Raw genomic sequence first — 24,455 nt, forward strand, 5'->3', positions numbered from 1 at the left:
CAACCAAGGCAAGCAAGGGGCCAAACCATGAAGAGCCTATCACCTGTTCATCTTCTCCAATCTGCACGGAAACAGCTCTGGCCAACGCCGACGCATGGGAGCAGCCGAGCAGTTGGGGACTAGGGGAGGAGAGGGGGGGGGGGGGGGGGGTTGTTCCTCGGCGCGCCGGCTATCTGGGGCAGCTGTGCCGTAGGGGGCAGGCTCGGCGCGGTGATTCACGAAGCTCTCTGGCCGGCTCGGCGTGCGAGCAGCAGCCAGCAGCGTTCGCAAGGGATCCGGCGCCGCCGCCGTCGACTCGCAGCTACTGCTACAGCGGGAGCGCTGAGCCGTCGTTTTCGCTCGGGCAACGGGCTGAGGTCGTCGCCTCGCGAGAGGACCGTCGCTTCCCGGATTGTCCTCGATAAGCCCAATTAATCGCTAATAGACGGCGTAATAATTGTCGTTGTACATGCTAATATGTGTTGAGGCATCAACCACGACGAAGGTGGAGCTGCTTTGCTTTGGCTCTAGCTTTCTGCACCCTTTTGACCCGTCAGACACTGCTGGTCCTTGATATACTAGTTAATGTGCAAGGGTCAACACTCATCAGGGAAACAGCAATGAAACATGGCTGATACTGCTGATAGTATAGGAGTATAGAGGATTGGTTACTAGTCTGATGTTCTCGATACTAGAGTCATACTATTGCATGTTATTTTAAGCCAATCTAAAAATTTGTTTGTATAAATAGTTGGCTGTAGAAGTGGTGGGCTATATAATTAATACCGGTTCTATCTCCTCTCTCTTATTTTCTCACCAAATACGTTGGAGTATGTGTTGCTGCCGGCTGTAACCTTGCAGTCCGTTTTTCTTCGCTCTCTTTTATTTTCTTATCCACCTCGGTACAAATTTAATGTAACACTTCATTCAGCGTGCCTACTTTGTATTGATGACCAAAATTGACAACAAGACCAGAAAAATCGAAAACTCCAAATTTAAGCCCGGATAATCCGGACTTTTGTTCAGACGTCCGAACATTTGACCCGGATACTTCGGGATGAAGTCCGGATACTCTGCGAATACCGGTCTGACCGGTTGTGGCTACGAGTTTGACCGGTTCAGTCCAGGTTTATATGGAGTTCGAGTGTAATTAAATAAATTCATAAATTTAGATCTGTAAAGGATTTCTTGCGGGGCAAGACCTCTCCACCCTGTAAATATAAAATGCCACGACCGATTGAGAGTATCCAATCGATCAAAAATACAACTTTTATCTTTTTATCTTTTCTCTTTGCCCTAACTTTTCCAATCTACTATTTGTTGTTCCTCATTCGTCTCTACGTCGATTGATGGCGTTCTAGGTGGCTTGCCGATCCAAGAACAACCCTGCGTGCGCCTACACCAACGGGTCTTTCCTAGGTGATGTTCGTTGGTTCACCACCGGTCTGCCCGGCGACAACCGGTCTGACTGGTATCTCCGACCGGTCTGAGCATCGGCGCTGCAACTGTGTCATCGCTCGCTGTGCATTCGAGTGCATTTGTGTGTTGGCCCTAAATTTGCGTCAACATACTTTTTGGCGACTCTGCTGGGGAATAGGAAAAATCAATTGGCTGCCATGGCCGGTATTCCTAAACCTGGCTAAATTGATGTCGACAATATTAAAAGGCCGACTGTTGAGCAACTTTCGGCCGAACATCAGAAAGCTCTCGATGATATCTAGAAGAAGATCAAAAAAGAGAAGGAGAAGGAGATTCAAAGACCGGAGGAAGAAGCTAAGAAGCAATACATCTCGCACTTCTCCATCGACTGACAAGGGAAGGTTACAAAGGATGGCACCTTCGACTCTTGTCAATTTGAGGTATAATCTGATGAGAATAAATAGCCTACTCTCGATTCAGAGATTGCTAATATAGTAGATGGTGCTGTTGTTTCTCATTAGAATAATAAGTTGGAATTAGTGGGTCAAAATTTGCATAGTATATTTGATACTCGATTTAGTCGGATAGAAACCTATCTTGGTATGAGTCCTATCGGTGATGACAAAGATCCATCTACATCTAACACCGATAAAATCATGGGTAATTCGGCTGGAATTCCAACTGATGCTACAGTATGGGTTCGGCTAAGCAATCATCAGGCCGAACTAATGTAACAGCGCAATATCATAAAGCTTTATATAACTCGACACCTAATGCAAATATGCCACCACATGGTGCGGCAAGTTCGTTGTGACATGTCTCTACACCGCCGAACTTTGCTCAACACAATGGTACACCGGTCCCAAATCAGCCTGATGCCGATGATTTGGATCAAGTAGTTTTAAGGAAGAAGTTATTAAGATATTTCAGCAAACTTTTGATATAGAACCTAAGATAAAGTGCCGAACTTATCAAAGACCATACCCTAAGAATTACGATTATGTTGCATATTCTCAACGGTTTAAAATTCCTAAATTTGTTAAATTTACTGGTGATGATAGTAGAACTACATTCGAGCATATAGATCAATTTATTATACAATGTGGTGAGGCTAGCACTAATGATATTTGCAAATTGAGGTTATTTCTTTTATCTCTATTGGGTGCTGCTTTTACATGGTTTATTTCATTGCCACCCAATTTAGTTTACACCTGGGCTAATTTAGAGCAGAAGTTTCATGATTATTTCTTTACTGGTGAAACTGAATTGAAATTGTCACATATTACATCAGTTAAACAGAAATTACATAAAAGTGTTTCTGAATATATTAGGAGATTTAGAGATACTAGAAACCGATGCTATAGTTTGACAATTTTTGATAGAGATTTAGCTGATCTAGCTTTTTCTGGTTTACCTGATTTTCATAAAGAAAAGCTAGATGGACAAGAATTTCTAGATGTTAGTCAAGTATTGCAAAAAGCTCTGGCTAATTAAAGCCGAGCTAAAGAGGCTAGAAATTCACAAAAGTCCAATAAAAATCCTAATCGTCCTGTTTATGTGCTTGGATGCGATTCAAATTATTCGGATGATGAAGATAAAGATATTTGCACTGCTGAGTTTGTTTGGCCCTCTAATGATGAACCTTGCACTTGTGGCTCTCTCAAGCAGATTCATAAAAATCGACAAGAAAATATGAAGTTTACTTTTGATGTGTCCAAATGTAATCGTATTTTTGATGAGTTGTTGAAATTAGGATTAAATTGTCTCATGCTATTTCACCGCTTGATGAGTTAAAGCGGCATGCTTATTGCAAATGTCATAATTCATTTTCTCATGCCACTAATGATTGCAATGTGCTTCGGAGACAAATTCAATCGGCTGTTAATGAAGGCCGATTAGTTGTTCCACAAATGCAGGTTGATAAGAATCCTTTTCCTGCGCATATGGATATGCTTGAATTGATTAATCCTAAAGTGTTAATTTGTCCAAGTCAAGCCGAATCGACAAAAGGAAAAATGTAATAATTGGTGAAGAGAGATCTGAGCCTTCAAAACGTAGCCAAGAAGTCCCTTTAAAGAAGTCCTCTGAGTTTTCATTGAAAAGTTCAATGCTCGGGGGGCGAGAACAGAAGAGAGGCTCCAGGTCTGCTAAGACCGGTCTGGAAACTAGTCGGACCGGTCCATCTGGGAATTCTGCAAAAAAGTAACAAGAGCAAAGCAAGGCCGAGCTTCATGGAGCTCTTGGCCGAATATGAGAAGGAAGGAGCCATCCAAAAGTAGAAGGGACAGTCAAACAAAGTTAAGGATACAAAGCCATCATCAAAGCATCAAGAGCAATCAAATTCTTGTCCAAGCCAAGGTAATTATGTTGCTATGCCATTCATTTAATGGACCGATTGCTCCATTGTATTATTAGTATCCTCGTTATACACCTTTGAATTATAGTAGGATGTATATGCAATTATATTTTATTCATTATCTTTCTGTATATCCAAGTTGTACTTCACAAAGACCGGTTAGTGATAATCTGGTTAAAAAGGATCTTAATTGCAGCAAAGAGAGTGACAAGAACATAAAACAAGATTCAAAATATTTAAAGCCGAGGTGGTGTCCCTCGGGCTTATCTCACACTCAAAAAAAAGGTTGCAACGAATGCGCAAGCAAGAGCTAATGGAGCAACTGATGAAGGTAATACCAGCCAGGTCAGTGAATACCAAGCAGGTATGGAGGCTGAAGCAAATTGCTCTAACATTAACTTGAAGTAGAGCAAGTTATGGCCGATGCATACTTTCATCGCCCTTAGAACAAATATATGGCCGATGTGTTGTTCATCATCGTACTTAGATAATTTTGATTCAGAAGGTTATTTTCTGGCATGCAGGCATCATCAAAAACAGAGGGGCATATGTTGACAACCAAAATTGACAATAAGACCAGAGAAACCGAAAACTCCGAATTTAAGCCCAGATAATCCGGACTTTTGTTCAGACGTCCAAACATTTGATCCGGATACTCCGGGATGAAGCCCGAATACTTAGTGAATACCGGTCTGACTGGTTGTGCCTACAGGTCTGACCGGTCCGGTCTAGGTTTATATGGAGTTCGAGTGTAATTAAATAAATTTATAGATCTAGATCTGTAAAAGGATTCCTTGTGGGGCAAGACCTCCCCACCTTATAAATATAAAGGGCCACGGCCGATTAAGAGTATCCAATCGATCAAAAATACAACTTTTATCTTTTTATCTTTTCTCTTTGCCCTAGGTTTTCCAATCTACTATTTGTTGTTCCTCCTTCGTCTCTACATTAATTGAGGGCTTAGGTGGCCTGCCAACTCTAGAACAACCTTGCGTGCGTCTGCTCCGACGGGTCGTTTCCGGGCGATGTTTGTTGGTTCACCGCCGGTCTGCCCGGCGACAACCGGTATGACTGGTATCTCCGACCGGTCTGAGCATCGGCGTTGCAACTGTGCCATCGCTCGTTGCGCGTTCGAGCGTGTTTGTGTGTTGGCCCTAGATTTGCGCCAATACCTTGCCTTATTATACTCACTACGGGATTCCCCACAAGAGTATGCCGTGTGTTGCACCCGGCAAACAACAACCAGCAAAGGCATGTTTGCCGTGGGCTATTTTTCGGGCACACGGCAAAGCTTTTGCAGAGTGCTGCTTTGGCCCACAGTAAAAAAAAGCACTCAGCGATGTGTAAATAGCAAAAAACCTCCGAAAATTAGCAAAAATGCTGGGATACATCCTGTAATGTGCGCTGTTTCCAAGTGGTGCAACTGAATTAACTTGTACTAGATTAAAATGCCGATGGTAGATAACAATTCATGCCTGTCTTTCAGAAAATATGTAGAGGCAGAGAGCGCAAAATATCAATTTATTCTTCCTAACCTTACATACTTGCCAATAGATGAGTGACCTACGTACAGTTGGCAAAATAAATGTGGATTAAGGCTGTTTTAGGGCATGTACAACCCACATACAACTTGTTATCTGTAAGTTTTTGTAATCCGAACATAGAGGGTTAGACGGTTGGTACAATGAATTATCTATTTAGTTGTCTGCAAACTGTTAAATGCTTTACATATAGCAAAGATAAATTGTGAATCCATTATGTATACTATGTTGTTGCTATTTGATAGAACAGAAGCTAAGAACGTACTTGTTACTGGTACGTGTGCTTCAAGCCTTCAGTCACAGCATCGTTGATCCATCACCGAGGCATCGATGCAGAGACTAGGCTGTGTACTGGATGGGACGGATGAAGAAAGGACCATGCACTGCACGGATGACGTTGCCGCAACCACTACCAGAAAACAGCACATTCATCCTGTACGTCAGTACCGGTTGTCTTTTACCCGGTACTGAAGGGTACATTTTGTACCGGTTCTGTAGCACAGTACCCATAGGACTGTTTAGTACCAGCCAGACCAACGAATCGATACTAAAAAAACACTACTGACGTCGAGAGATAACCATTTAATAGCGGCTGGTGGTTCCAGCCGGTACTAAATAACACCCAAAATATTTAATACCGGGTAGAGACACTACCCAGTACAAAAAAATGTTCTATTAGTACCGGACGGAGCCTCCGTCCGGTATTAACTTGACAACGCGGAAAAATATCAGGATGGACGAGCGGCCAGCACCAGCCTTGTCTATTCCCTTCCCTTCTCCATTTTTTCCTCATCTCTTCTTTCTTCTCTTGCTCTTTCCTTCCCCCTTCTCTCCTCTCTCGTGCAGGGGTAGATCTGAGGCGTGGCGCCCCCCGGCCGGCCGCGGCATGGCGGCGGAGATGCGAGCGCGCACTGGTGCTGCCCGGCCTCGGCGGCGGAGGCGCGGGGGGGGGGGGGTGCTGCCCTGCCCCAGCGGCGGAGGCGCGCGCGACCCGGCCCCAATGGCGGAGGCACGGGGACGGCACTTCCCGGCCTCAGCGGCGGAGCCCCGCGCCATCGGGTGCAGCCCGGCCCCGGCGGCGGAGGCGCGCGGGCCACGCGGCCAGGCCCCGGCTGCGGAGCCTCGCGTCAGCAGCGCGGCCCGGTCCCTACAGCAGAGGGCACGCCGGAGGGTGCGGCTCGGGGCGGGGCGGCGGAGGCACTCCGGCGGGCGCCACTATACCACAGCCAAAATATAGCAACTACATTATGGTCGCTAAAAGTCCCTATAGCGACCGACCATCGGTCGGCATAAAGCTACGCCGACACTAACTATTTGTCGGTAAAAGTGGCGTCGGTATAAATCTATACCGACCGACACATTTTTACCAACCAACCGTCCGACGCCCCTTGAAAGAAATACCGACTGACTGTCCGATGCCCCATGAAAGAAATACCGACCAACAGTCCATCGACAACTATTCCCATGAACAAACATAAATTTTATTCCACATATATATTTTAAAATTATTCTATTAACAGTTGAATCAGGTGATAAATCCACAATTGGAACATTCATAACGATTCACTGAAAGTGAGCATATAACATTAATACTAAATTATCCATAATTCCATATACATGAGGTAGCTAGCTATAAGCTAGTCCAATTGCACACTACAGCCATACAAAACTAGCTAGCTCATAGGCATCAAGTCTGCATCTATGATCAGAAGCATCCACCATTTCTAACCAAAAGCCATCAAGTTTGCATATGAGTAAGCCATTAGCATTTCCACATCTACCATTACAGGTCAAACTATCACACTTCACTACAGCCATTAAGCTTGTGCAAAATATTCATCTGCAGGAGCTCCAAAACAAAATAAACACAAAATCTTGATGTGATCTTCGAACTTGTAAACAGCTTCAAGCATCCTTCCTAGTTCTTAGCATTTCTTTCAGCACTGCCTGAAAGTGAGTATAGCATGTAATCAGTAGCAGTTTTCAGCAAAGTATGAAAAAAAAAGAAATGACATACAACCATTCGAAATGTAGTTACTGTTATATTAGTGGATATCAGAGGACCAAGTGATCTTAATTGTTTACCATTGTGAGCAAAACCTAACTAAGCATACTAGTGTAGTTCCTTATGTACACACTACACAAGCTTGTTATATGCTTAGTCATTAGAGCAGCACATAACTATGTTTGCAGAATTCTCATACTATTTTGACAAAGATAAGCTAATTGCCATGCAGATTACTCTATGCAGATCACTTGCTTTCAAAATTTATGAATTCACATGTCACAAGAAGAGAAGCAGCGCAGATTGCTCTATGTTATTTGTTGAAAGTAAAATTCAGACTAAATACCTGCAGTACCCAAGGAGGATTTTGATGCCTTGGTAACCTTCAACTAAGATACACATCATTAATTAGAAACTTGGCCAATCACCATTGATGCAAAAGACATAAACAACAAAAAGTTTAGGTTACCTTTTTATATGGCCATGCAATTGCCATCATAAGAGCATCACCCATATTGTTCATCTCAGCATGAGGACGAGGCAGAATCGCATCCCGTTTCACCACTAAACTAACAATAACTTCACAATATTGCTTTCCAAGAGGCTGACCTCCTACCAAGGTGGTTGGATTAGTTGAAACAATTGTTCCCTTAGCCACAGGTAGCTCAGATCTCAACACGGCGTATAATATGACTTCCTTTCCAACCTGAAGCAAATGATGCATTCATGAGAGGTAAATCAATGTGTGTACAACCACAAAAATAGAAATTTTATAGTATGAATGAGAAGATTACAAGTTCATCATGTGGTGAGCGAGTCGCATCTTTCTTTGCTGGGGCTGATGTGTTTGTATTAATGGGGCAACACTGATCGGACTGATTGGGCGGTGGCACTGATGGGGCCGCAAAACGTCTATTGACAAGCAAGAACTGATCCTCATCAGACTGATCGTCATCATCACATTCTGGATCAGATTGTGCCTCATCATCATGTTCTTTGAACCTTGGGCTCTACATGGAAAATTAGAATTAAAAGAATTTGGCAAACAAATGTTAACAAATATAGCACACTAACACTCTTCTGGTAGCTAAATTGTGTATAGCACCACACCTGTGTCTGGGCTCGTGAATTAGAACCATTCTGTGACATGATTTCCACATCATGCCTTGCCATCCTTTCCTCTTCTTTTTCTGCCAACATTTCTACTATCCGTTGTTCTAAAACAGCATTATAACTTTCAGCCTTCTTACGAGCCAAAACTTCCATTTGAAGCCTTGTCGGTGCGTATGACTTCAAACTAGGGGCACCAACATCTTGGGGAGTTGGTCCTAGACCCAAACCATGAACACGCCCTCTTGGCTCCTTTTCTCCACAAACTATAGCATATATATCACCTTGCTGAATTGTTTTTTCCTTCAGCTCTGGGTACTCTTCAATAATATCTTGAAATTGATTCTACATAGTATCAAGATGAATATTTATAGCCCAAAGTAAAATTAAATCTTACAATTCATCAAGAAAGGAGCTTACTATTATCGGTGCTGCTTGTTTTGAAGGAACTCCATTCTTTCTTGTGTGTGTTTTGACAAAGACTTCATCTCTTCGAGAGGGGCGTCCAAGTTCCCCATCCTACATGTGCTTTAACTTTCAGTCCTAATGATTGAAGACAATAATGTACTTGAATTATAATGTAATGAGATTTTTTTTATACCAATTCATGCCTAGAGCGAGCAAAGCTCTTGCTGCCCGATGTATGAGGTAGCTTCAACTCCACGATTTGTCGTGCTTACTTTAGTGCGAGCCTATTATAGAAAGGTACTATCAGAAATTTACATGAACACAAAGCCATATGCTGCATATATTAATTGGTTCTTACTTGACATTGAGGTGTCTTCTAATAGTCAATGAGAAATTTCCAATCAGCAGAATTAACTCTATTAGCATGTTTTTTCTTCAGTTCCTCATCAGTTAGTTTTCCACTAAAATATAGCTTCTTCAAGGTTGACTTCCATTCCTTCCATTTCTTCCCAGCAGTGTCCATAAACCACTTAAAGGCAGCATCGTCGACATCATAGCATGCCTGATTTTTCATGGAGAAATACTATTTATTATAGGTAGTATCCATGTACCAACTGCTAATGCATGAATACATATGAATAGAAGCACACAACCATGAACCAGCTAATAAGTATATCTCTTTGTGATGTGTTTGAGGAAAAAAGAAAATGGAGTGCTTGTTCAATAACATATCCAACTGCAATTATATAGTGCTCAATTCATTACCTTTATGATAGTCCATACTTCATATTTCTTTTCAGCATCCACAAGCCTCCAATCAACACATGCTACTGAAATTATGTTCCTCACCTGACAGCCAATGAAACTAGAAAACCTCCTAGAATTATCTCCAATGGGCTGACCATATTCATTAAGCATTATTTTGATTTTACCCATGCTTGGTGGTCTTGCACATATGTCATCCAATCTAGTGATGCCTCTTCCCTTTCTCTTATTTTGTGGACTGTTGACAACATCTGTTACAAGTAATTTTAAAAATGACAAACATTTATGTAATACTGCAAGCTATTGTTTATGCTGCAACAAGAGACAAGGTATGCTGCAATACCTTCGTTGTCAGATAAGAATCCTCCAGTTGAGTCATAACCAAGATCTTCATCAATGTGCTCTTCATGTGCAATCTCAACCTTGTTCCTTTTTGGCCTCGGGCGCAGATTATGACCTTCACTTGCTGCATCACTTTTGTTATGAGTTCTCTACAAGAAAAAATGCATTATTGTAAAGATCTATTGAGTACCAATGACTAAAAAATATTATGCTGTAAAGATCTAGAGTACCAAAGACTATTGTAACAAGAAAGTCTGAAACCTTTGTTCTTTTCCTTGTAGGAGCTTGCCGGCCCTCAGAGCTCAAAGAAGGGATTTTGAGAGCTTCCAGCCTCCTTTTATTGTCTGCAATAATTGCTTTACGCTTCTGCTCGTACTCGGTGAGGCCACCTTTATTGTTTTCTCTTGCGTTTGGCATTTCTCCTTCTGTTAAGAACAAAAAATATGACAATCTTAGCATGCAATCAGTAAGATAAAGTATATCAGCCACATTGTTTAAATGAAACTTACTTTATAGACTATTTTTTAGTTTTTTTGGGATCAACAAGTGTACCATCAATGTCTGTTCTAATAGTAGGGATAGTCCCATTAACAATATCCACAGTTACACTTGCATTAAGGTCAGACAATTGCACAACTAGTCCATTATCATTATCTATGTGCTCGTCCTCCAAATTATCAAAGTCATACACATCTCTTGGCTTGGACTGAACAACAGCAGCCCACTCCTTATCAATTGGGTCCGGAACATAGTATACTTGAATAGCTTGTGATGCAAGTATGAAGGGCTCATCTGACAACTTTTCACCTGTGTTGAATAAATGCTTAAAGTTGACACTTGTGATCCCAAATTGATCTGTTTTGACCCATTTGTCCTGCACACGGTTGTCAACCCAATCACACTTGAAAAGCACCACATTTCCTTTGTGGTGATAATTTAGTTCAAGAATTTCCTTTATAATACCATAATAGGGCTTGTTTCCTATTATAGTATTATCATTATTGCCCCTATCAAAGCTGGTTGACTCAGCAACTAAAGCAACCCCACTATTTTGAACAGATCTACCCTCATCATATGACTCTGTGTGGAAATTGAATCCATTTATTGTGTAGCTACTATACTTATGTGCACTCATCATTGGAGCCTTCGCTAAAATTTTAATCTCTTCTGGTTCTTCCTCGCACCTTTCTTCTACCTGTGGTTATGAAATACTAGTCAAAGTACATGTGAAATCCATCTCAAAGAACATAGTCTAAGTTTTATTTTACTTACGTGCAACCTAAACCATTCATGAAAGGATTCATGTTGTGTACGATTGATGTCTCGTTTATTTCGAAGACCAATGGAGGATAGATAGTGAGCATGCTTGCTACAAAGGTCACTAAATCATTTAGCATGTGATGGTAGCAGATTTAGAATGTGATCATGTGATGGTAACAGATTTTGATAACTTACTCCAAATAAGATCCTATGTTGGCATAGTTGAACAGAACATATCTATGGGCTTGCAGCCATGTCTTGTGGTCCAAACTCACTATACACTTTCCAGCCAATCCTCGACCAAGGCTACGGAAGAAAGGAGTAATACTATTGTCTTCATCATCTCTAAATTGGCGGCTAAATTGAGTCTCATGTAAATAGCGAGAACAAAATGTAAGGCACTCAGTAAACATAGACCACTCCATAATTGATCCCTCAGGATGGCTTTTTGTATGAACAGAACCCTTCAATCTCATCAAAAATCTATGCACATAAACAATAGACACATCGGTAATGTTATAAAAATAGTGGGCTCACAATAATTTATTCACTATGCTAAAAATGCTCAAGAAAATTACCTCTCTACAGGCCACATGCTACGAAAATGGACTGGACCAGCTATTCTTGCTTGAGCAGGAAGATGCACCATCAAGTGTACCATAATATCAAAAAAAGAAGGAAGGAATAAAGCCTCAAGAAGGCTCAAGGTTTCAGCTACATCAGCCTCAAGACTTTCCATATCACTTATTCTAATGACAGGCGACGAAAGTTTCTTGAAAAAGTTGCATATACGAATCACTGCAGCACTAACTATTTCAGGCAGTATCTTTCTCACAGCAAGTGGCAGCAAGTGTTGTAAAATAATGTGGCTCTCATGACTCTTAAGCCCAAATATCTTTCTTTCATTAACATGTATATTATGCCGTATATCAGCTGCATACCCATCAGGAAACTTCACCCCTTTTAGTACTTGGCAAAATAATTTCCTCTCATCAGGACTCATTGAGTATGGTGCGGGTGGTAAATAAAGTTGGCCTTCCACTTCAACTGGGTGAAGATCAGTTCTAATCCCTAGAGCTTGAATGTCCAAGCGAGAATTCAAATTATCCTTAGATTTACTAGCAGTACCCAAGAATGTTTTAACTAAGCTTTCACTTACATTTTTTCCTATGTGCATGAAGTCAAAATTATGCCGCAACATTAAATCTTTCCAATATGGAAGTATGAACCAAATGGATCTCCTTTTGAAAATGACTAATGGCTCCCCTTCCTTGCGTTTCTTGCTTGTTGGTTTCTTTCCAGATGGATCCTTACCAAAAATTGTATTAAGATCCTTAGTGCAGTCCAAAATTTCATCTCCCGTAAGTGGAGTAGGTGCTGACCTAATCTCAGTTCCACCAAATTTATCAACATCAAATCTGAATGGGTGGTTTGCATGCAAGAATCTACGATGCCCCATATAGCAAGTCTTGCTACCATTACCAAGTTGTATTGAACATGTACTGGAGTGACAATCAGGACAAGCTACTACACCTGCTGTGACACACCCAGAAGCATATCCTAGACCTGGAAAATCAGTAATGGTCCACAATACCGCTGCACGCAACTGAAAGTACTCACCCTTGGAAGCATCATAGGTTCTAACTCCATTCTCAAACATATCCAACAAATCATAAACAAGTGGCTGATAATATACATCCATATCGCTACCAGGGCCATATCTACTAGGAATAAGCAAGGAAAGGATGAAATTGGATTGTTTCATGCACATTGAAGGTGGAAAATTGTAGGGAATGCAAATACCAGGCCAAACACTGTAGCTAATATTCATGCTTCTAAATGGGTTAAAACCATCGGTGGCAAATGCTAGGCGGATATTCCTGCTATCTGCAGCAAACTCTTGATTTTTGTCATTAAAGTCCTGCCATAATGGTGAATCTGCAGGATGCCTTAGAAGGCCATCTTTTCTTCGGCCTTCATCGTGCCATCTAGTTAGACTTGCTGTTTTGGAGGATAGAAATAACCTTTGTAGGCATTTCTTAATTGGAAAGTAACGAAGAACCTTTCGAGGCACCTTATATGTATGTCTGCCATCTAGACTCTTCCTTACTGATTTCCACCGTGAAACCTTACACTTTGGGCATGTATTCAAATCTGAATTATCCTTCCAATAGAGAATGCAATCATTTTCACAAGCATGAATACTAATATACCCAATTCCTATAGATTTAACCAATTTCTTAGCTTCATGAAAATTTCTAGGTAGTGATGAACCCTCAGGAAGTGCATCATTAAGTAGATCTAATAGTAGATTAAAAGATCTATCAGTCCATCCTCCAAGGAGTTTGAGGTGCAAAAGTCTAACGAGGAAACGAAGTTGTGTATATTTCTTGCAATTAGGGTACAACTCTTTGCTATTCTCATCTACCAACTTTTGAATGGCAAGTAGCTCAACACAAGGTTCCAAAATAGAACTGTTGTCCTCAAAATCTCCTCTATCATCTAAACCAGCAGCTAAGTCTCTAAGCATACCAGATATGTCATCATCCTCATTACAGTCCTCCATAAGCTCAGCATCATCAAAATTCCCATGATTCACGGAAGGGGTAGGTTCTCCATGTAAATTCCATATTGTATACCCCTCTAGAAAACCATCACATATCAAGTGCTCACGTACATCACTTGCCTCTCTCCAAAATGAGTTCACACACTTTCTACAAGGGCATAATATCTTGCTGCCTACTGCTGAATTTTTAAATGCAAAAGCTAGAAAATTGTTCACGCTTTGCAAATATGCCTTGGTGTGCCTACATGTAATTCTTTTTGTTAAATGTCATGTTAACTACACAACACTTGAATTTGTAAAATAAATAGGTTGTACCTAGAGTCACTGTTAATCCATGTTCTATCCATGACGAGATCAAGTTGATTGTAGAGTATATCTTTTCATAGAGAGTACAACCACAACATATCAACATCTTAAAATAAGACAGCAGACAGTAAGACATAGGAACTAGAAAAACAGATGGAAACATATCGCTACAAAAGCTCCTTCACCTGAATACTTCTCGACTAGGTGGCCGGCTGTTGTCAATATTGAAGATGTGCTCAAAGTTCCAAATGCAGCCTCGTGATTGACCAAGATGCCTGCTGCCTGCACCAATAAAAATATTAATTCCAACAGCAAGATTTAGAAAACACGCAGAAAAATGAAGATGCAAATGATTCATGTCCAGACCTAGTTGATGGCCTTGTTGTGTGTCACGAGAGAAGGTGGCGGTGACAAGCTAAGGATAGGCTTGGTCTTCTGGCCCAGAAAATCAGCAAGCTAGCTGCTCTAGGCGGCAGCCGGCCGGCGGCCTCAGACCTGCGCCGCTGTGCGGAGGTAGGGGTAGCCGCAGCACCCTCTGGCTGCTCAATCTAGAGGAGTGGGGGTTGCGGCCGTGAGGGCCGCACCCTCTGGGCTCCGGATCGAGAGGATGGGGTCACGGCCGTGAGGGCCGCACGAGTGGGGATCGCGGCCTCGGCCTCCTGCCTGCAGCGTCGCACTTGCAGCAGGGCGCTATGCACGGCGGCCTGCAGGGGACGGCGGCGGGGGCGGCTGGAGCGGCGCGTGGAGGCGGCTGCAGGGGACGGCGGAAGGGGTGTCGCTCGATCTGTAGGTGGGCGCGGCGCGCGGCGGCCTGCAGGGGACGGCGGCGCGTGGATGCTGCAGAGGACGGTGGTGGGGGGTGGCTGCTCGATCTGGCGCTGCAATTGGATTTGGGGGAGGTGGGATTGGATTTGGGGGAGGCGGGCACGCGCGCAACTTGGGGAAAATTGCCACTGGCGTGGGTGGCGGCGCCAAGAAAATGGTGAACGGAATGGGTTGGTTTGGGGAGCTAGGGTTTCATAGCAGACTGACAAGTGGGCCTTTGCAAATTGTGTGGGCGGGAGTTTATTTAGCTGAGCGCCCAACATGTGAATCTTTTATGCCGACCGATGATTGGTTGTAAATACTTCAGTTTGCCAACAAATAGTTGGTCGCTAAAGCTAAATTGATATATTGACTGATTTTTGGTCGGCAAAACTTGTAATGCCGACCAATGGTTGGATGAAAAACTATACCGACCAACCGTTTGTTGGTAATTGTTCATTTATAGCGACTGATGTCTGACGCTATATTGTGGTTGTGGTATAGTGCGCGGCCGAGCCATGATGGCAAAGCCACGCGCGGGCGCGGCCAGCAGCGGCGGCGGACGCCCCGGCGCCGGCTCTCTACGGCCAGGCAAGGGCTCACGGCTTGCACCGCCGCCTGGCTCATGATTTTTTTTCATTTTTAGGTATCAGCTGAATGTTGAATCTCTTCTTGTTGAATCTCTTGTGTTGTATAATTTTTCTTATAATTTTTTGTCTTTGTAATCTTGACTTGAATGTTGTAACTTAAGTGAAGCTTTTCCAGCTCCTCACTCCTTCCTTTCTGCTTATCTTTTTTCTTCAGAAGCAGACTTCTTTTCTTCCCACCGCTGATGCTTATCTTTTTTTTCTCTATTCGTGAAGAACAGAAGTCTGTTCTTGAAAAATAGAGAAGAAAGATGGAGCACGATGGTGGAAAGAAAAAAAAGAGGAGAGAGAAAGGATGAGGAACCGGAGAAGCAATTTGATTTTTTTTTGACAAAAATATCTTTAGTACCGGTCGGTGTTCGTGACCGGTACTAAATTGTGTCATTATGCTGTCACATTTAGTACCGATCGGCCGGTACCAGACAGAAAACTGGTACTAACCAGGGGTTCCTGCCCGGTACTAATATCCAGTTTTCTAGCAGTGAACCCTACAGGCCGCAGCAGCATGAGACCAGCGACGGCAGCGATGGACAGCGGGCACTGGCCGCGCGCCCGCGCGTGCGTGCAGGACAAGAGGCCGGGCGCTGCCTGGGTGTGAGGCAATCTGTCGAACACGCTGATGACCACACTCATCTTGGAGAGGAAGTGGAACGTGGTGGGGTGCGGCAATCTGTCCAACAGGCTGAGCGCATAGCGGAGGTCGCGCGGGTATAGAGGGTGGGGTGGCGTTCCTGCCGACGGTGAACTCGTCGGCGGTGAAGGATCTCGCATAGGAGTTCAGGGCGATGAGGCGAACTCGGTGACACACTTGGTGAGGCTATTCAACGGCCGGAGTCCACCAGCAACGAACAGGATGGCGGCGACCACGGTGCCGCGGCGGCGACACTCGCGTTCCCAGCGACCTCGAGAAGAACACAGGGCATTAACGAGAACATGCGCATCCTTGAGGGATGGCGATCCCATTTTCGAGTTTAATTCAAAAGAACAGGAACCGGAAGGTGGAGCTCACCTATCCACTTGCCATAGCGGTTAGGGAGCAGCCCGAAGCGAGGGGTCGAAGGAGGTCAGTCAGGTCGCTGGTGTGCTCTCAGCTCGAGGAATTGGACCGAGACGGCTGGCCGTCGGCGAATTTGGTCGGCGGCTTCAGTTCTGCCCATGGTAGTGGTTCTGTGCACAGGCGCGCGCAGGTCTGCGGGCGCGCGACGCGCGGTTCTGTGTGGCACGGCCGGAAGCAGCGCAGAGCCGGGCAAGCACACATGATCCTCCGTTGTCGTCGGCGCTGCTACAACGGGCGCGCACGGCTGTCTCGTCGTTTAGGAGCATGAGCGCGGGTCGTCGTCTCGCCAGACGACGGCACTGGCCGTCTCCTCGTTAAATCGCGTCGTTAGTCGTGAAAAACCGGATACAGACGGCTCATTACTCGCGTTGTACATGCCCTTATTCATACAGCCACCTCACTGAATCTGATGATCACACTACTACATAAATGGTTTGTAGTAGCGGGTAAAACCGTATTTTTTGGGTGGATGCCGGATCCGACTCTACTTTCAGCAACTAAAAATAGCTGTTTGCATAAACGGATACGTTAACCTGCCCCTAAAAACCCATCTCTAGAGACGGGTCACCCTCTGACCCGCCCCTACAAACCAATTTAATAAACAAAAAAAAGCGGCGCTGCTCCTTGCCGGTGCCACCGCCACCTCTCGAGGCCGCCGTAGCAGGACGGGCCCTCTCCGGGTCACGGTGCGTAGCACGAAGCTGTGCCCCTCCGGCCATGGAAAGCATCTGGTTCCCGGTACGAGATAAGCCTGAGGTGGCTGCAAATGTCGACGTTGTCGGCGTCCATCTGCCCGGACCGGAGCTGCTCTGACAGCCACAAGTAGGGCTCCGTGCCCGGGCCACAACGCCGCTGCAGCATCCTGCACCCGGAGCCGCTTGTTGATGAGGTACGGCGACGGCCGGCGCGCCATGCTCGTCGAATCATGGAACCAGCAGGCCGCCGAGAAGCAAGTCTTACTCGGACGACTTTGCAACCGAAAAGAAAACCTTGCAGTTCTCCGATTACATGGTTCCTAGGGCATTGCAGTCCAAACTGCACCGGCAGGAGGTTACCTTATTACCGGGCCTGGCCGGGGCAGCACGCCGGCCGCGCCGCCACCGAGCCCCCGCTCCTGGTCCTGAGAGTAAGAGAGAGATGAGCGAGGTGAGAGAGAATTACAATAAGGGAGAGAGAGGCTGAGAGAACGAGAGGTAGAGGATAAGACCTGTTTGTTTACAGGTGCTCACATCAAAAAGAATCTTGCTGTCTAAGAGTATTAAATAAAGTACCTGACTAACGTACGGCCGACCGTAAATTAGGCTGGCCGTACGGCCGCCCGTAATTAGAAAAGCTAATCTATCGGTGACATACTTGTACTTTCCTATTCTGGCAAATTTGCTTTTTTCATATTTTTTTCTTCCCTGGGCGGCCACATCCTTTCTCCAATACCATCAGCAGCCCAGACATAAAAATATCATTCAATTCACTGCCCAACAAATTTATTTTCCCCCCCAACAGTTCCATCAGGTATGTAGTTTAGGCAAATATCAAGCATCATATAGAACAGAAAAATACCAAATAATAGACAAATTGTCAGGCACTTCATAAGGCACAACAACATCAGCCCCCTCATGTAAACAAAAGAATGTACAAATATCATGCATCTTAGAACACATTCAGACCTACAAAGTTACCTATTAATTTACCTACAATTTTCATTGCTGCACTATGTGAATAAAAATTCTAAAATGTACTCAATATGTGCTCCCAACTGTTCAAAATGCCTTCCGATTTGCATTCATGTTCAATACTCTGGTGACCTGCAAATATATTGAAACAAAACATAAAAACCAAAGAGGATATGCAACTATGTAAGTAATGGAGGGAAAAAATTCCCTAATTAGTAGGCCGAAGAAATATTGCTTGTATCAGCATTGCTGGTAGTTGTATGTTAACTATGCACTAAATACAACCAATAAAAAATGAATTGTAAGATACTGAAACAAAATTGCTTAATTAATTGTATTGTTATGCCTAGGTAGAACAACATCATTGCTTATTGGAAAACAATATTGTCTAATTCCTTCTACATTATTACCTAATTTAGAGCCAAGTTATTGCCTAATGAAAAAAAGAAAAGAAAAGAAAAGATATCCATCACTATTCAATTGCTCTAAACAAAATCAAGCTGTAGCTGCCAACATCCGCCGAAAATACCAGCAAAGCTATTGGATAGGTCTAACTACATGAAGAAAAGCACATTGACCTAGAATTCAATTTACTGGCCAAGAAAGCAAGCATGACTCAAACAATGAAACTAGCAGTTGCAATGCTATAGCATGAGAAAAGGCCTTCCATGTACCCGACATCTGAAACATTGCTAGATTGTAACACATATTATTGCCTATTTGAAATAATATTATTGCCTAATTCCTATATATATTATTGCCTAATCAAGAACCAATGGTGCTTGTATCATAAAAAATGTAGGATCTAACACAAAAACTACCACAACAAGAGGAAAGGAAAAGCCTATAATTGAGGGGTGAAAACATGATCTATTATTCTGGTTAAATATATGTGCCTGTAGATCCGAATCATATAATGGTGCAGATCTCAGTTTATTATATCTGGTTCTGCCAGTGATTGAGAGTACTTTTGCCTAACCATAAGCAACATCACTAACTAACAGAAAATAATGTACTTGCTCTCACTACATATGTAATTATTTACTTGACCCGGTTCATACTGAACATCATATCTGCTTCATGCTTTGTACTTGATACCCCTTGCTGAATAATTTTGGAACATGCAATGTAAGAACAGAAAAGAGAAATTAGAGAAGAAAGAATGCTGTAAAAATTGTCTAACATTTGCATTGTTTTGCCTTGACCTTGCCACAATATTGCTTGATTATAGTACATTTATTTGCCTATTCTCATAGCTATTATCATTATTTTCTAACTGCTTAATGATGTTGGTGGCATCCCAACTATAAACCCTGATACCCAAACTCATCTAGCTGCCGCGGGTCGTGCAACTACATCGCCAAACATAAACAATCTATCAAGATCAAAAGTTGAACGGTATAAAAAAAGAGAAAATATGCTATAGCTGAGGGGATGAATGCACAAGTAAACAGGAAATAAGTGCAGGATTTGCAAGTCAACCAGTCCCACTACTCCAAAAATGTATAGAGCAATGAGCAAGAGATTTTTGATTTAGAAAAGGCTTATGTTTGTTCATCTATTGAAACCTAATCTATTTGGCCTATGATCGTAATAAGGTAAAAGATTTCATTCTAGACAAAAAGAGAGTCTATCACATGAGACTTTATGAAAGTGCTTGAACTGAACATTTAAAATTCTATTTGAATAGTATTTAAATGCCTACTGAAATTCATTAAAATGCTTCTGATAATGCTAGTAGAAAGGTTTGTGGGTTGCAAACATCCGGTTTGTAGTTTTGCACTTGCTTAGTCAAGCCACCAAGCTAGTTTACAAAAAATTGCAAATGAAAACAATATAACTCTATACTTTCCACTTACAATTACAAAGGCTAAAAAAATTAGATGAGTAGGGAATGACCCACCCCACTTGGCTTTGATGCTGGTTCTGTGCTCTTGACATCATACTGAAAATTCCTAGGATAGGGGAGAGGGCGGGATCATCATTAAAAAAAAGCAAGTTCATAGACTAGCCCCTAAAGCTACCTGGGAGAAAACTACCCGAGAGAAAACTAGTGGCTGATATACACAAAGAAAAAAGTTGATGCACAAAGCAGTTAAAAATTAGCTGCATAGATGGGATTGCCTAATGTTCCTTGTGTATTTGCCTAATGGACAACATGAATTTGCCAACAGTAAACCACGTTATTGCCTAAAAATACTAACGTGTAAAAAACAAACTGAACAATGGATGGGTTGCCTAATGTTCCTTGTGTATTTGGCTAATGGACAATATGAATTTGCTAATAATAAACCACATTATTGCCTGAAAATACTAATACGTAAAAAATAAACTGAACAAAAAAATCACATAAACATACCTCATTGATGGTTGAGGGCGCCCTTGTTGCTGATTTTGGCCCCTTGGCATTGTAACAATTGAGCCGAAAAAAGAACTGCACATTTTAAACGAGGTGTGGGGAGGAATCTTAGTGCTGATAAAAATGCAAATACGACTAAAACACACATAATAACTGCTATGTGGTGTGTGCTAGAAAGTGCCCTTACGCTATAGCTTTACAAGAGTAAGGGAGGGGATATCTCTCGACGAGTGCTTATTGGGAAGCAGATCGACACTCCTTGAGATCTTCTCGACCCGCCATGGATCATTGGCGCTCCTGATAGTAGGATGACGGAATCGAGACTTGCCTTTGTTCACAGAGGACTCCTCCTCTTTGTCCCATTCGATTTGAGTTTCCCCTCTACCAAAAAAATTAGAAAAATAAACCACCCAGATGAAATAGATTCCGACGCAAAAACAAATCCTGTACAAACCATTTTCCGCCTTCTTGTGAATCTGCTCCCCCGCCACCAACTGAATCTCACCACATCTCTGCTGAAAAATCCCTTAGGAAAAAAATCCCCAAATTCAGTTCGCTGCAATGAGAAAACAGTAGAGCATCAAACAAATCCATGGAGGAGAGCGGGGAGTCGCTGGTGTGAGGGAGGAGGGTGGGGGGTCACCGGCTTGAGGGAGGAGAAGGGCGGGAGGTCGATGGCTTGAGGGAGGGCGGTGGAGGGAGGAGGAGGATGGGCGCCTCCTGCGCGGGCGAGAGCGTGAGGGGCTCCCCATCCCGCCCGTGCCCTTCGCCGCTGCCTGCTTCGCGTACTCGGCCGCCGCCTCGCCGGTGCTCAGCATCGCGTCCCTGGCCTTCGCCACCGCCTGCTTCGAGTACTCCGCGGTCGTTCCGGCCGCCCCGGCAGTGGTGTCCTTGGCCCTCGTGGCCGCCTGCTTGATGTAGTCGGCTGCCATCCCCGTGGCCTCCCGGGCCGTCCTAGCCGCGGCCTGCGCGCCGCCGGACGAGGAGAGGGCCTCGGCGCCGCAGATGGGGCGGCGGGGTCGAGGAAGGAGGCAATGACTCTTTCACCTGTGTAGAGAGAGAGAGAGGGGAGAGAAAAATGGAAGGAGGTGAGAAATACTGAAATGATGGCCCGGACGATGGATGGATGCTTGATGGACCGGCCGTTCAGAAGCCCAAACATACGGCCGGTTGGTTTGTAGTCTTTACCTTAAATAAAATATATTTATAATTTTTTTTTGAAAGATGAGTGCTAATTCGCGAGACGAATCTAATGAGTCTAATTAATTTATGATTTGTTACAGTGATACTGCAGTAACCATCCTCTAATTATGAATTAATATACCATATTAGATTCGTCTCGCAGTTTAGCCCTAGGGTTCTACAATTATTTTTGTAATTAGACTTCATTTAATACTTCTAAATATTAAGATTCTTTTTATGTGACATGGTTTAAAATTTAGCCTCTGGAATTAAACAACACCTAAGCCGGGCTGAACAGCGGCTGCTTCTCCCATTCAAATTTTTTAAGGCTGAGCTGCCCGCTCCATTGGAATTTTTTAAGGCCGAGCCACTTGCTCAGTACGTTCAAATTTTTTTAGAGGAGGGTGACGCACCCGCCTGCCCCCGGCAAAAATGATATTTTTAGGGGGCGGGTGGGTGCGGGTGATTGGGTGACCCGCCTCTAAAAATATATTTTTCGGGGTGGGTCGGTTGCTACGTAACTAAGTTTTATTTGTAGAAACGGTCAAATTTTGACCTGCTCTGAAAAAATCGAGGCGTTCGTAAAAATTGATGATATTTAATGTTATGAAACTCTCCATGAAACTCTCACTGAGACTGGCCTAAGGCTACCATAGAAAAGTCAACTGCTCATTTATGCTATTTACATTTCCAAAAATTGTAAATTGAAATACTTTTTGCACCACGATGGCATGTATGCGCTGTCAGGAGTAAAGATCAAATATGCTCTTTAGGTAGCAGTTACTCTTTAGCCAATTCAGACTTACACGTACGTGCTGTAAATGAACTGAAAAAATGTGTCAACACCGAAATTGGTGTAATGTATATATATTGCTTTTGAGCGAACCGGCAGGAGCGCTGCCTACTATATATATTTATTAGAAGGAGAGCCAGACGGCCAAATTACAAAGAAAAGAAGCCTAAAAGAGGCTTAAGTACAAAATACTCAGTGATAAAAAAAGGACTCAAAAATGGTGAGTGTGTATGTGAAGGTGCCTGGCTCCAATCGTTGCCCATATGGATGCCTCCTCTTCGATCTTACTTTGAGGTCTGAATCGCGGTGACTCTTTGTGCTCGAAAATGCGAGCATTCCATTCATTCCGTTCATTTTGATGTCGTGGCTGGGGTGGACGCCATCGCCGTCCGCCATTCGTGTAGCGTGTCACTAGGCCTCCAATTGATTGTTGATTGGACTAATTCCATTGTTTGGGGTCCAGCCATCCAAGTGTAATGTATTTAGGCTTGAAATTATGTAAAACTGACATGTTGACAGAAGCTTTGTTTTTTCAGACTAGATATGTTGCAATCTTCCTGGCTTGCGATTCAAATCATCATGGAGTCTGTTTATAGACCAACGATCTAGCTGCAGTTTTCGACGCCCCCCCCCCCCCCCCCCCCCCCCAAAAAAAAAAAACAGATCGTCTGAATGGATAATAATATAGTTATAAGTCACAAGTATTTAAAGAGGCATCAAAGATTCAACAATATAGACCTATTTGCCACCTTAATGTTAGCTTTAAAATATTCACAAATTTTCTACTAATAGACTTATGGGGGTAGCTGAAATGGTGATCTGACCATCTCAGTCGCCCTTTATGACAAATTGAAATATAATGGAAGGCATTGTGATCTTACATGAAACCATTCACGAACTTCATACTAAGAAATACAATGGTGCGATAATTAAGCTACACATAGAAAAGGCCTATAATAAGGTAAAATGGTCTTCTCTTCAGCAAACTCTTTGGATGAAAGGGTTCAGCCAAACATGGTGTAGCTGGGTTGAGAAGTTTGTGACCTAAGAAAGTGTTGGCATCAAAATTAATTATGACACCAGGCACCACTACATCAAACTGGAATTATCTTGGGGGCTGAAATGAAGCCGCCAAGGAAAATGTGATTTTCTTGGCGGTAGTGTCTAATAGCCAAGGAAATATATATTTCTTGGCGGATGATAAGAACCGCGAAGGAATTTGCTCATTTCCTTGGCGATTTTATTGGACCGCCAAGAAATTTGAGCATTTCCTTGGCAATTCTATTGGGCAGCCAAGAAAATTATATGTTTTATACAACTGTTTAAATCTTGAAAGTTTCTTGAAAGCTCACTTACACATGTACGACACTCAAACATGGGTGCGGTGCTAGGGAAGAAAAAAGGAAAAAAAAATCTTGGCGCTAGAGACAATCCTCATTTATTGATGTTTGTTTGCAAGTTAATTATTGTTTTTAGATCTTTTAGATATATCTTTTTTGCTCCACCCGAGTAGAGAATACAAAAATATGTTTATGCACAAAAATTAGTGATGTAACTTCATATTTTGAGTATTATGTTAAATCTAAGATTGTATCAAAATTTGAGGTGAATACGAATTTAAAAATATTATAAGTATTCAAATATCAAAGTTTGACTTGAGTTATATAAATTATGTGAGAGGTATCCATTTGTGAACAATGGATAGTTCCACACCATTAGAACCACTTGAATTTTTTGTGGCAAGCTAATGGACCAAAAATACATTGTCATTTTAAATTGTACAATTTTCTGACCAAATAAAGATATTATTATAATTATTCTATGGCCACTTGAAGATAGAAGTATGAATTATAAATAGGAAACATTTGAATTATTAATCTAGCTCA

General features: G+C 42.9%; 3 protein-coding genes across 3 annotated transcripts; all 3 read right to left on the reverse strand.

Annotated features, from left to right (window-relative positions):
• Nucleotides 1-6,857: 6,857 nt before the first annotated feature.
• LOC120644119 lies at nucleotides 6,858-9,050 on the reverse strand. Its single transcript, XM_039920681.1, has 7 exons — nucleotides 9,012-9,050; nucleotides 8,831-8,929; nucleotides 8,411-8,755; nucleotides 8,095-8,310; nucleotides 7,770-8,006; nucleotides 7,647-7,689; nucleotides 6,858-7,242 (listed from the first exon to the last, which is right to left on the reverse strand). The coding sequence occupies exons 3-7, from the start codon at nucleotides 8,564-8,566 to the stop codon at nucleotides 7,214-7,216; spliced, it is 681 nt and encodes a 226-aa protein (XP_039776615.1). The 5' UTR covers nucleotides 8,567-8,755; nucleotides 8,831-8,929; nucleotides 9,012-9,050; the 3' UTR covers nucleotides 6,858-7,213.
• Nucleotides 9,051-9,261: 211 nt separating this feature from the next.
• LOC120644118 lies at nucleotides 9,262-11,980 on the reverse strand. Its single transcript, XM_039920680.1, has 8 exons — nucleotides 11,764-11,980; nucleotides 11,381-11,668; nucleotides 11,198-11,294; nucleotides 10,435-11,120; nucleotides 10,187-10,350; nucleotides 9,927-10,074; nucleotides 9,584-9,834; nucleotides 9,262-9,380 (listed from the first exon to the last, which is right to left on the reverse strand). Exons 1-4 carry the CDS (start codon nucleotides 11,922-11,924, stop codon nucleotides 10,443-10,445), a joined length of 1,224 nt encoding a protein of 407 aa, XP_039776614.1. The 5' UTR covers nucleotides 11,925-11,980; the 3' UTR covers nucleotides 9,262-9,380; nucleotides 9,584-9,834; nucleotides 9,927-10,074; nucleotides 10,187-10,350; nucleotides 10,435-10,442.
• Nucleotides 11,926-14,336, reverse strand: LOC120645526. The gene is made up of 3 exons (XM_039922310.1): nucleotides 14,067-14,336; nucleotides 11,985-13,992; nucleotides 11,926-11,934 (listed from the first exon to the last, which is right to left on the reverse strand). Exons 1-3 carry the CDS (start codon nucleotides 14,096-14,098, stop codon nucleotides 11,926-11,928), a joined length of 2,049 nt encoding a protein of 682 aa, XP_039778244.1. The 5' UTR covers nucleotides 14,099-14,336.
• Between the last annotated feature and the right edge of the window lie 10,119 nt (nucleotides 14,337-24,455).

This window comes from Panicum virgatum, chromosome 8K (assembly GCF_016808335.1).
Source record: "Panicum virgatum strain AP13 chromosome 8K, P.virgatum_v5, whole genome shotgun sequence".
Taxonomy (NCBI): domain Eukaryota; kingdom Viridiplantae; phylum Streptophyta; class Magnoliopsida; order Poales; family Poaceae; genus Panicum; species Panicum virgatum.